Source organism: Nelusetta ayraudi, unplaced genomic scaffold (genome assembly GCF_046127955.1).
Source record: "Nelusetta ayraudi isolate G7.1 ecotype Tasmania unplaced genomic scaffold, CSIRO-AGI_Nayr_v1 ptg000070l, whole genome shotgun sequence".
NCBI lineage: Eukaryota > Metazoa > Chordata > Actinopteri > Tetraodontiformes > Monacanthidae > Nelusetta > Nelusetta ayraudi.
The window spans coordinates 4912490-4924204 of record NW_027466120.1 but is presented as its reverse complement, the minus strand read 5'-3'; the positions used below and the strand labels follow the sequence as shown (position 1 = coordinate 4924204).

The window sequence follows — 11715 nt, the reverse complement described above, 5'->3', positions numbered from 1 at the left end:
CTAATTATTTATTGTTACTAAACTTCTTGAGAACTTTGTCATAAATAACTTGCATTTAGTTTGTTGACCTTTCTGACACGTCTGACAGTATCATCATAGAACTGTGTATACAGCAAGCTTTATCTGATTGTACATAAAAAGCCCTTCAATCTTTTCGAGCCCAACTAGCAAACAGCATTGTGACTTTACTTCTTCTTTTTTTTAATCTTTTAACAGGCGCCATGAAGTTGTTGTTACTATCTATGCTATGGAAGCACGAGGGGAATGGATCAATGAAAGTTGAAATCCAGCAGCAGCACCACATCGCAATGGGCAAAAGCTCTGGTAAAACCTGAAGTGGAAGGTATTATTTGAAAAGGAGGAATTATCATTATTGTTGTTGTTGTTGTTGTTGTTGTTTTTTTCACTTTTGGACTCAATTTGAGGGATCAATCACCGGGCTCCTTGTCAGGATCATAGTTTTGATACAATGCTCGAAGTAAACAAACATTACTCAAACTGCTTTGGACAGTTTTCGAGATTTTGCTACTGTTTACTAGCAACCTCTTTCCTTCCTAAACAATTCAAATGGCCTTCTTCTTAATTAACTTTAAAATAAAAAAAATATATATCTATTTCGTTTTTTGGACGGTTTAACGTATAAAGTTACGACTTTATGTGTTTTTATTATCATATTGTATGCATATCTATTCGTTGTACAGAGTTTTTATAAAACAATGGAGACGATTCCCTTGTTAGCTAACGATGATTAAACTAGCCAAAATAAAAGCACGAAAGTCCCATGTTCTTCTTTTAAAATGAGGCTTTGAAGTTTATTACCTTATCAACTACGGCAGCCAAGGTTCTTCACACAAAATAATAATAAATATAGGTAAGTATGTTAAAACTGAGCAAGGAAAATTCCATACTTTTGGATGTGGTTCGTCGAAGCGAGGCTCATTAATGGGCTGTCAATCAAGTCGTTCGGTGGCAGCTGTCCCCAGTGCAGTCATTGAAATAGTCAGGACACTCGGCTGCAGAAGCTAGTCGAAGCAGTCCGGCTTATGAGGGCAGATACAGGTACAACTCTACATATCAAATTTGAGCTACTCCTTTACCTCTGTGTCAGCATGCCGCTGTTTGAAGACCCTGTTAACTTCTCTAAATCTAGATTAAAGTCCGATTTAATCGCTCACAACGTCCCGCTACCGCCAACCAAAAGTAAGAAGGAGGTTTACCTGGAGTTGTACTTGAAACACATCGGGCAAAAAAACGCAACTGATCTTTCCAGCGACGAAGAGGATCAAGTGAAGGATATGCCTGTGAGTTGAGCAGCGACTTTACATATTCGTAAATCTAAAAACACTTTTCTTTTCTTTTCTTTTTTTTTTAAAGGTAGGTAGGGCAACTTCGAGGCAACTTAATGTTTAATGGTGTGAACTACGTACATGATGTTTTTAAGTACATCTATCATATAACCTCATAAAAACAAGGATTCAATTGTTGTCAACAACACAAACAACAACAACAACAATAATCAAATCTATGTTTCCATAAGGAGAAGGAAGGAAACATTTGGGTCACAATCAAACATCAGCTCAGTTTTCAATAGAATTCAAGGTCCTTGACCACTGAGCTTGCAGTTGTATAGATTCACATCAGACGTGACTCTAGCTTGTTGCAGCCCTTGCACTCGTGCACACGTGCTTCTAGCACCTGTCACACTCATTTATGAATGTGTAGCCTTCCGTGCAGATCACTCGCTCCTCAGAGCTGGAAACTGTTTTCACACCAGATCATGGGATAGAAAGGCTTAAAAAAAAAAAGCTCAATGCAAGACAGCATCCTCTAGAACTTCCTCTTCAATAAATACATTTGAAGTACGAAGGGGCCTGCATGATCTCAAGTCCAAAAATTGAATTACATATCCAAAATGTGTTTGTGGAGGGAAGAGGTCAACTACATTTGGTCAAGATAATTCCAGCTATGTTGCTGCTTCATATCTCACACTTGTATTATTATTATTTATTCTATTTGTTTTGTAAGAACAAGAATAAGGTGATTGAAGATGAGCGGGACCCAAAATTTCTGACGGACGGTGACCTCAAGGCCGCTCTGCTTCGACATGGGATCACAGCGGGGCCCATTGTTGGTGAGGGTACAACTATATATGGAGCTTTATTGAAAACTCACTTTTTCAATACATGTAATATTTGTACTCTAAACTATTTCTGCTAGCTTCTACAAGGGCCTTGTATGAGAAGAAGCTAAGAAGACTACTTCGAGTTGGACGTCAAGATGGAATAGAAAATAAAGCGTACTCTGACAGCGAAGAGGAGGCGGAATGTATGACCAAATACTGCAATTTTTTGTTTGTATATATATTTTTTGTTTCTTTGTTTTTCCCTCATTTGTGCTTCTCTTCTTCTGAATTTTAAAGATCCTGAAACAGCAGAACAAGATGTTAGAAGACCTTACCGGTCCCAACAACAAAATAGTCAGGTGAGATTTGAGTGAAGCAATTTATTTTGGCTGTCAATTTATTGTTTTTGGAACTGAATACTAAACTGAAACTGAATTACTGAACGTTGTGACCATTCAGTATGAATTCTCTGTCTGTCACATTACCTAGTTTCCCACAAAATATACATTTAAGGTTGACTGCACATTCCTGTCATGATCGGCCTACGGAATCTATCAATCTGTCATTATCTGCCATAGATAGTTGACTATAAATGACATTTACTCCCTCAGAAGGCTTCCTTACACATTTCACACATTTAATAGTTAATTATCCACAATGTGGAAATTTGTCTTTGGCCTCATAAAACAACCAGCAGGACAGCAACACACATTTTCGGGTAAAAAGCAGGACAGCAGTGGCAATTACAATTAAAACGCATCAACGAGACATGGTATTCAGTGCTCCAGTGGCATTAGGAATGAAAGAATACAGTAATATAGTAAAATGTGGTACAGCAGTACTTTTATAAATCTAAAATTATCTTAATTATTACAAAGGAAAATGACAAAATGTAGGTTATAAGTACACAGAAGATTTAGATCTATTCATTTACCAACGAGAACAGTTTGATGTGATTTTATTAAGCCTATTTTGGAACAAAGAATTCATTGAAACTGCATCACTTTAGGTGGGACATAATTTCGAAACAGTGCCACTTGGTGGCTGTATACCACAACTACACAATTAAGTCTAAACGGAGCAAAGTATATAATCCCTTGAACACTCTTGTTGCAGTGAGTTTAAGGGTATGCATTTTCTTTTCCAGAATGGTGGTCTTTTTTATCCCCAGTGCTTTTTACTCTCATCAAGAATGGTAATCAACAAAGGTATTTATTTTTTCAAATTGTTAAAAAAAAAAAACACTAAGAAAAAGACTCTTTTTTTTTTGTAGCGTGCTCATGGTCCTAAAACCAGAGAACCTTCTCCAAAGAGGAATTTGGGGAATTCATTACAATCGGCAGACAGGAGTCAGTCTCGCAATTCCGAGATTCCAGCAGGAATTAGTAGAACATCCTTCGTAGATCAGCACTCAGGATTAAGACCATGGGTAGGCCGGTCTTATTTCTCATCCCTCTTGGATTTTGCATTCCCTGCATTCCTTGCTCTAACCAACTTCATTGTGCACCCTTTTCAATAGGCCTTTAAACTGACATTAGTATTTCACTGGTGCACAGTCGGCTGTGTGATGAATGATTCATGTTTGCTTTTAACATAAAAACACTACAAATGTTTGCAGGTTCCATCTGGACAACAGTCAGCTATGACTAATAGCTGCTCACCATTTTCTTCTCAGACCTTCAGTATCGCTCAAATGGTTGAGGAGGAAAGTTATTCCATCATGTCCTTAATCCCACAGTTTACATTGCGACACTTCGTAATTTGTCCTGAGTAATCACAGCAGAAATGCTCACTTAGCTATGTGCACTCTCACCCAAAACAACAGATGGAAAGTCGGGGATCGTACATAGAGAGAGAGTTGAATAGTAGCAATGTGCAGGAGCAGCAGTCACGCTCCAACAGGGTCAGTAGTGCTCACATTGTTAAGTCACACCTGAGGCTCTTTGGTTGTTGTTGGGAGCGTTGGAGAGGTTCACTTGAGGTGGAGGAAAGAGCACCATAAAGTGTGTAGCAGAGGGAGTTCAGCGTTTCATAACATGCTGCATCTCTTTTCCCCAGCTGGACACGCCATTAGGGGGCATGGATACCATAGAGAACAAGTCCTTCTACGCCATTCCTCAGGCCTTCACTTCTAAATATGAGAGAAAGGCAGTTATTTTTTCATGGTTTTTATTTCCCCCCTTGTCTTAAGGTCCCATATTATACACAATTTTATTTTCATGTTTTTGTCTTTCATCCTGATCATGAGCTCACATGATTAAGCCCCGATCTTCCTGTTTTGAAGGGGGATTAAAATCAAGGTGGTTTTATCTGTATCAGAAGTATCTGCTATGCTTTGTGCCATGACAAAGGGATCATCCTCAAAATTAAATGTTTTATCGCACACTTTCTGAAAGGTAGAAGTGAAGAATAGACTTTGGTCATTCACAGGGAGTTTACTACATGCTATATCTGACACTTGTATTGGCCAAGTCAAGTGACTTTCGCATAATATTGGACCTTTTTATTATCATCACTGTGGTGAAATGTGTTTGCATCTGCAGCTATCACATCATCTGTTTCTTGGGTGAAGGGTATTCTTTATTCTGCTCTCTTTTAGACCCAGGCTGTTTTTAGGCCAAATACACAGCTGTTCTCATGTATACAACTTAGAAAAGATATTTTATGCATTGGTTGTGTTTCTCTAGTTCATCTTCTGCAAATGTTGTCTTCTTTTACAGGTTCTTGTGAAGTGTGTAAATAATGTAATAGCAGATACAAACCCTGACACTACAGCCTCACCAGCAGGAATCTAGTAAGTGTAAAAATATTATAATGGAAAACCTGCTGTCTACTTATATAGGTTATTGGACACAATTCAAATGAAGCATTGGAAAGGTTGGTCATTTGGGACTGATGACACAAGGAAAACTTGCATGCTTGTAAAGCATTCCTGGCACGTTGTAGGACTTTTCTGATTGTAGCACAATACTTACTGTATTTCAGTGTTACAGCAAGGAGACCAATCAAGGGCGCTGCAGGGAGGCCCATCCAATATGTGCACCCAGACATTCCTACTAGTCCCATTCCTCCTCCTACCCCAGCTACTCCAACAAGTCCCACCACCATGGAGAGACAAGAGGTGGAGCGCCGCCTTGTGCCTGTTTATATACAAATTGTATTCTTCCTCTTTGTGGTGGTGGTCTTATATGTCAGTGTTTTCACTGAGGACGGTTCGCTTACTAATTTACTTGACTGTCTGGGCCTGTGGTCATACAGTGACGTGTGGCGATTGCCTCAGTCTGAGACGGAAGGCATATCTGCACCTAAAGAACTGGAGTAGTGTTTTTTGTTTGTTTTTTTAAGTCTTATATTGACTCACAATATGGATGCACTCGTGGATGGAGCACAGTTTACCTCCCACTGTGTTTCTGCAGTGACTGAAAGTGAAAGAATAATGAAGGCTTAAAATACTTAAATGTCCTACTTCATTAAGTGCTATTATAAAAATTAATACAACGTTTTTGTATTTCCGCTGAGATTTTACAAGATTGTGCCTTTTTATCTATAATTGGAACTTTTCTTTTTAACTCAATTTCAATAAAGGATGTCATGCTTAATAATTGTGGAAAATATGATTTTCAATAAAGGTAAACAAAACTATGCTGCTGTCTTTCTCACCAGATTTTTCAAGTTATATTGGCGCTTTGCCTTACACTTGGATTGATGTACAGTATTCTTTTTTAACATGTATTTCTGACTTGACGATTGGCTTGGATTTTGTTTTTGGGGAAACATGACACTAAAAAAAGAACTGTAACCCTGACCCTTGGTAAGTTGGAACAAGTTGATATAGGTTTATTATTGATATAAACAATGGTGAAGATGTAATGACACGTGAAGACATGTACTAAAATACAAACTACCACAATGAGATTGATTTTTGCTTAAAAAGTAACGTACACAATTTTCTACTCATTGCCGCTCCTGGGTGCCACTTGTGCTTGGTTGTAAAACCATAGCCATGAAGCCGCCAACTATTTCCCGCTGACGGTAGGTGAACGTGCACTTTCTGTCCAGCAGGTGGCTCTCATTCAACAGCCCTGAACTAATTCCGTCAGCAAACACGCCACACAGTGATGGAGTTCCGCTCTAACCAGACCGCAATGACAAACACGGGGCCAAAGTTCAAAATACTCAAGTTTTTAAAAATAATCTCCGTTAGCTTTGGAGTTTTACTCCTGGTGCTGTTCATCGTTGCAGCTCTCAGAACTCTTTCGCTGGACGTAAACGCGGAACTCCAACTCGCTCGCTGGGAAAAGAGGAGCAACATCTCGCTCGCCATAGACGACCGTCAGCGAGAGGAGCTTCTCGCGAATCTTAAAGGTAACACCGGCAGCCCTGCGGCTTGCTGAGACGGACAGGGACGTCGATGTGAAAAGCCGCTGATTGTTTAAAATGTGATGAAAACGCCGCCATTGACGGACGACAGGTTGACTGTGTGTGAATCCTTGCAGAGGCCGTGCGGATCCCCACCGTGTCGTTCTCAGAGCAGGACATCAACACCACTGCGCTGCTGGAGTTCGACGGGTTCCTCCGTAGAGGTAAGAGCACGTCGGTTAGAGCTCCTTGGTTTTGTAGCGTTTTTTTTTTTTTTTTTTTTTTTTTTTTTTTAGCGTGTGTGGTCACGTGACCCACCGTCTGACGTCCCAACATTCAATAATTCGGACTCACGTGACGTGACTTAGCCTGACAGTTGTTGCCCAAAACAGGGCAGTGTCTGATAACGCAAAAACACCTCATCTAATCGTCGCCATCACCGTGTCCCCAGTCTTCCCCACAGTTTTCTCCTCCAGCTTGGTCCGTCATGAACTGGTGGCCGATTACAGTCACCTGTTTTGGGTGCAAGGATCACAGCCAGACCTGGCTCCGTACCTGTTGCTGGCCCACATCGATGTGGTACCTGCCACAGAGTCGGATGGCTGGGAGGCTCCGCCGTTCTCCGCACAGGAGATGGACGGTTTCATTTATGGCCGAGGAACCATAGATGACAAGGGCTCGTTGATGGTATATGACCCCCCCCCCACACACACACACACACACACCTTTTTATTTTTCTATTTTACAATCCATGATGCACCTTTATACAACAGTCGATGAAAACAAAAAAAACAACAACAACACTGTTTCTTTCAGGGAATACTTCAGGCACTGGAATACCTGCTCATGAAAGGCTATGTTCCACGCAGGGGATTTTACATTGGTCTGGGACATGATGAAGAAGTACTGTAATTAATTGCTTTAACATACATATAGTTTTTTTCTTTTTGGCACTTATAAAATCTGAAACCTGCATATGTTGATGTGTGCGTTTATAGGTCAGTGGACACAAGGGGGCGATGAGTATTGTTCGTTTGATGAAGCAGCGAGGCGTGCAGCTGTTATTTGTCCTGGATGAGGGCCTGGCAATACTTGATGGAGTCATCAGCGGGCTTGAAGGACCTGCAGCTCTGTAAGAACCTGACTTACTCTTGAGCCATGAGCTCTGTTTGTCTGTTTTTTTTTTTTTTTTTTTTAAGTTTAGCCCTTTACTGATTTCTTTTCTTTTCTTTTACTTGTCTTGTCTTTTAGCTGTAAAGCCTATTGTCCTTGGGTTTTTAGATCATTTTATATTTTAGCATTTTGATTTCCATGCTTCTTAAATATGTTTTTACCCCACTGTCTTATAGCTTTGAGATTCTTTATTATATATACACAACAGCACTTCAGTTAAATGCTGTTTTTAATCTCTATTTTTTATTTTACTTTTATTTTTTGTCAAGCACCTTTGGTTGCATTTTATGTATGAAAGATGCTATACAAATAAACTTTGATTTGATTTAGTGTCTAAAATCAGATGCCTGATGCCACGCCGGTACTTTTATTCATGATGAATCAATGCAGAGTATGTGTTTCACTCTGTTTCTGATGTTTTCCAGGATTGGAATCAGTGAAAAAGGTTCGGCCACTGTGAAGCTGAGTGTGTCTACCGTTCCCGGTCACTCATCAATGCCTCCCAGCGAGAGCAGTATTGGGATTTTGGCTGCAGCCGTCAAACGGTGAGAAGAAGTTCTCAGCAGAATTTGGTTTCCTTATTCAAATAGTTTTTGTTTGATGTGACCTAAACTGAGAAATGTAATTTTCTCAGACTAGAGGAAAATCCAATGCCAAGATTGTTTGGTTATGGACCTGAACGCAAGACCTTCGAGCATTTAGCCCACAAGGTAAAGACAGCTCACTTTCTCTGTTTCATATTAATATAAGTAACATTGTAAGTCTCTCAATGCAATTAATTACATATTCTTTCAGTTCAGCCTGCCATTGAAGTTCATAATGTCAAATTTGTGGTTGTTTTCTCCTCTACTTGGAAGGTAATGGTATCATGTCACTCAACTTCTCTTCCCATAATTGCATCATGAATTAAATAATTTTCTTGTGATCATGTACTTTGCTGAGAGAATGGGTGTTCTTGCCAATATGTTGCAGGGTACTTGAGAGAAAGCCGGACACTAATGCTTTTGTCAGGACAACAACAGCAGTCACCATGTTTAATGCAGGAATTAAGGTAAAGATATTCTTATTTACTTCATATATGCCAGACACACTATGTAAGCTGCAATATTTAAATGCAGTTCTGCATAACTCCAAAGCATCTTTCCAAAAATGCAGGTGAACGTTATCCCTTCGCTTGCAGAAGCCTATGTAAATCTACGAATTCACTCTGCACATTCTTTACAAGAGGTATATCAACTTCTGTCAAATGGGTCAGTTGAATGACATGCCATGTAGATGAAGATGTTCAAAAGATGTTTCATTTTTTTTTTCTCATCCAGGTCATAGACCAAATTCACTCCACAGTGGCAGACCAGCGAGTGAAGATAGAACTCGTGGAAGGCTTTGACCCTCTGCCTATCAGCTCTACTGATGAAAAGGCCTTTGGCTTCCAGATTATTAAGAAAACTGTGTTGGATTTGTTTCCATCAGTAACAATTGCTCCAGGTAGAATTAAGGAAGATGTTGCTTTTCTTGTGTTCTTGCAAAACGTTTTTTTAGATTTATTATTTCCCATTTATTGTAAAATGTCTGGGATTTACTTTTTTTCTTCTTATATAACTGTATTACCCCATACCTTACTTGTGGGGTGTTATAGAAGTCTATAAGAGTGACAACCGAAGGTTTTTCTGAAATTCTGCATGGAAATTCTTTTTTTTTTTTTTTTTTCAAATAGTAATGGTTATAGATCCGTTCGGCCTGGCCCTGGCAATTCCACAGGTGCGCAACAAGGATGCACTCAAAAGCCCATGTCCATGCAGTGGCTGGAATTTCATAAATGCTCTTTCTTTATCTTTAACTAATTCTCCAACCTTACAAAGCCCAGTTGTATGACTGCTACCAGTCATAATAGAAAAGGGGAACAGAAACCGTACATAGCTGTTACTGTTGTGTTTAGAAGCAAAAAGAAAAACACTTGGCCCGTTTATCTCTCAAAAGTAAAAAAAAGAGAACAGGTGCCACCTGATGATGTTGCTCCTAGGTGACTCAATATACATCTTAAAGACACATTATATTAATTTGACTGTTAAAAAATGTACCCTTTATGTTTTGCTTTTTTAATCACATACAGGTATTTGTATTGGCAACACAGACAGCCGGCACTTCAAAGATCTGACCAGTGATATTTATCGCTTTGCCCCTGTTTGGTTTAAACCAGGTGATGCTCAGAGGTAAGAAGTATGCATTTATGTAAAGTGGGCTGATTATGTAAAAAAAAAAAAAAAAATGTCACTGTGATATTTGACAAACTTCAGGCACATAATTTGAAACATCAAGTTTGCTTTTGATTATAATCAGCATTCCATATCTTCTTCTTAGATTCCATGGCATCAATGAAAGGATTTCCAAAAAGAACTACGAGGAGCTGCTAATGTTTTACTTCAATCTTTTTCAGAATTGCGACATTCAGAGGCTCCCTGAGCCTCACAGCTCAGCTCATGAGCTCTAGATAGTAAATACACTGCACAAGCAGTGTAAAACAGAGTAGCTCAAGATATCATGTCATGTCAACGTCATGCATAAAATGAAATGCACTGCAACGAGAGAATCAGTTTTAATTATAGTCAATAAACAGTGACTGCCTTGTGAACAGACTAGGCTCCAAATATGAAGTAGAGTTGTCTGATTTATGGAAGCTATTTGGGAAGAGCTTGGAATGGTATCCTTATAATGTATAGTAATACTTGAAAAGTGAATTTAAACCTGCAATGGTTAACATTCCTCAATAATCAACATCGACTGCTTAAAATAGGCATAAAGTGAAACCTCCTTACTGTGAATGTGCAGAATGGCGAAGAAAGTAATATGGTGTGAAAATTTTACATAATGCTGCTCTATCAGTTAATCATCAAGAATAAGACTGATTTGTAGTGTTTCTTGAATAAAGTATATTTAATTCCATAGGTGTCATTTTTGTATTAAGACAAATCAACAGTTTCACAGCAAGTTACTTAATTTTATTCTCTAACTAAAATCATAAAAAAGGTATACATAGAGTTACAACCTTCTCGGGTGTAACACAACATTGCATTAGATACATCAAACATTACCCTTTTTAACATAACATTTTGCTATTGAAAGAGAACAAAGTGAAACTTAATTTCCAGACACTCAATCACCTATTGAAAACCATACAAACAGAAACTAATCCTTCGTAACTGTTGTTGCAGTATTTCTTGCTCCTTCCTTTCCTGCCCTCAATGTCTCCTACAGTTCCAGTTTTCTTCAGAAAAAGATACAATTGTTTATTTTTATTTTTTTGCATTAGTTCCTGTGCTTTGAGTGAGGTGAGTTTACACGAGACTGTGTGCACAATGACTCCTATGATGACTACTACGAGGCTGGGGGATATGCACATCTAATCATACACCAGGCCCTTGAGTTACCCTATGATATCCAGAAAGTCAAAATCTTTTGTTGTTTGCTTTTCATGTGTAGATTGAGATTGAGTTGAGAAAGTGTGAGGAACAACTGGTGGTGTTTGTGATGCTAAAGCTGTTGGGAGAGTTGTCTGAATCGTTGGTGGATTTGAATTTGTAGTTATTGGCTCCTGAAGCCCACTTTTTGTTGCTGCAGATGTAGTTGTGTTGAGTGTTGTATTGTGTTGTGAAGAGTTGGTAGAGGGAGCTGTTGACATGGTCATAGCTGGTTGAGTTGCCAAGAGAGATGATGAAGTTGTAGAAGGAGTTGGTGAATTTTTGGTTGTAGTCACTGATGTATATGCTGTAAGGGAGCTTGAGGATGTGACTGAGTGAGTTGTCCCAGCTGAAGGTGTAGATTTGGGTGTCAATGGGATAGATGAGGGAATTGGAGAGACAGTTTTCGACGTATCAAAAACACTTGTCTTTGTTGGTGATGTAGTTGTGTGAAATGTTGATGAAATGTTGAGCAACGTTGTGGGTTTCGCAGAGGAACTTGTCAGGTCATTTGAGGATATGGCTGATGGAGCTTTTGTCATTATAGGTTGAGTTGTGAAGAGTGTTGATAAAGATGGAAACACTGGCTGCAGACTTGTGCCTGTA

At 39.1% G+C, this 11715-nt stretch overlaps 2 protein-coding genes across 3 annotated transcripts; both read left to right on the top strand.

The window, feature by feature from the left end:
• The first annotated feature begins 485 nt into the window (after nucleotides 1–485).
• lemd1 (LEM domain containing 1) lies at nucleotides 486–5444 on the top strand. The gene is made up of 11 exons (XM_076042267.1): nucleotides 486–1301; nucleotides 2026–2131; nucleotides 2218–2325; nucleotides 2420–2481; nucleotides 3270–3317; nucleotides 3396–3551; nucleotides 3741–3827; nucleotides 3948–4025; nucleotides 4181–4270; nucleotides 4843–4916; nucleotides 5108–5444. The coding sequence occupies exons 1-11, from the start codon at nucleotides 1044–1046 to the stop codon at nucleotides 5442–5444; spliced, it is 1404 nt and encodes a 467-aa protein (XP_075898382.1). The 5' UTR covers nucleotides 486–1043.
• Nucleotides 5445–6215: 771 nt separating this feature from the next.
• On the top strand, nucleotides 6216–10594 carry pm20d1.2 (peptidase M20 domain containing 1, tandem duplicate 2). Of its 2 annotated transcripts, XM_076042076.1 has the most exons (13): nucleotides 6216–6487; nucleotides 6619–6705; nucleotides 6933–7168; nucleotides 7298–7384; nucleotides 7480–7613; nucleotides 8080–8199; nucleotides 8289–8364; nucleotides 8450–8511; nucleotides 8627–8705; nucleotides 8810–8881; nucleotides 8974–9139; nucleotides 9765–9864; nucleotides 10013–10594. In XM_076042076.1, the coding sequence occupies exons 1-13, from the start codon at nucleotides 6241–6243 to the stop codon at nucleotides 10140–10142; spliced, it is 1596 nt and encodes a 531-aa protein (XP_075898191.1). In that variant the 5' UTR covers nucleotides 6216–6240; the 3' UTR covers nucleotides 10143–10594. The 2 variants fall into 2 exon arrangements, with proteins under 2 accessions (XP_075898191.1, XP_075898192.1); XM_076042077.1 differs by lacking the exon at nucleotides 8810–8881.
• The last annotated feature ends 1121 nt before the right edge of the window (nucleotides 10595–11715 follow it).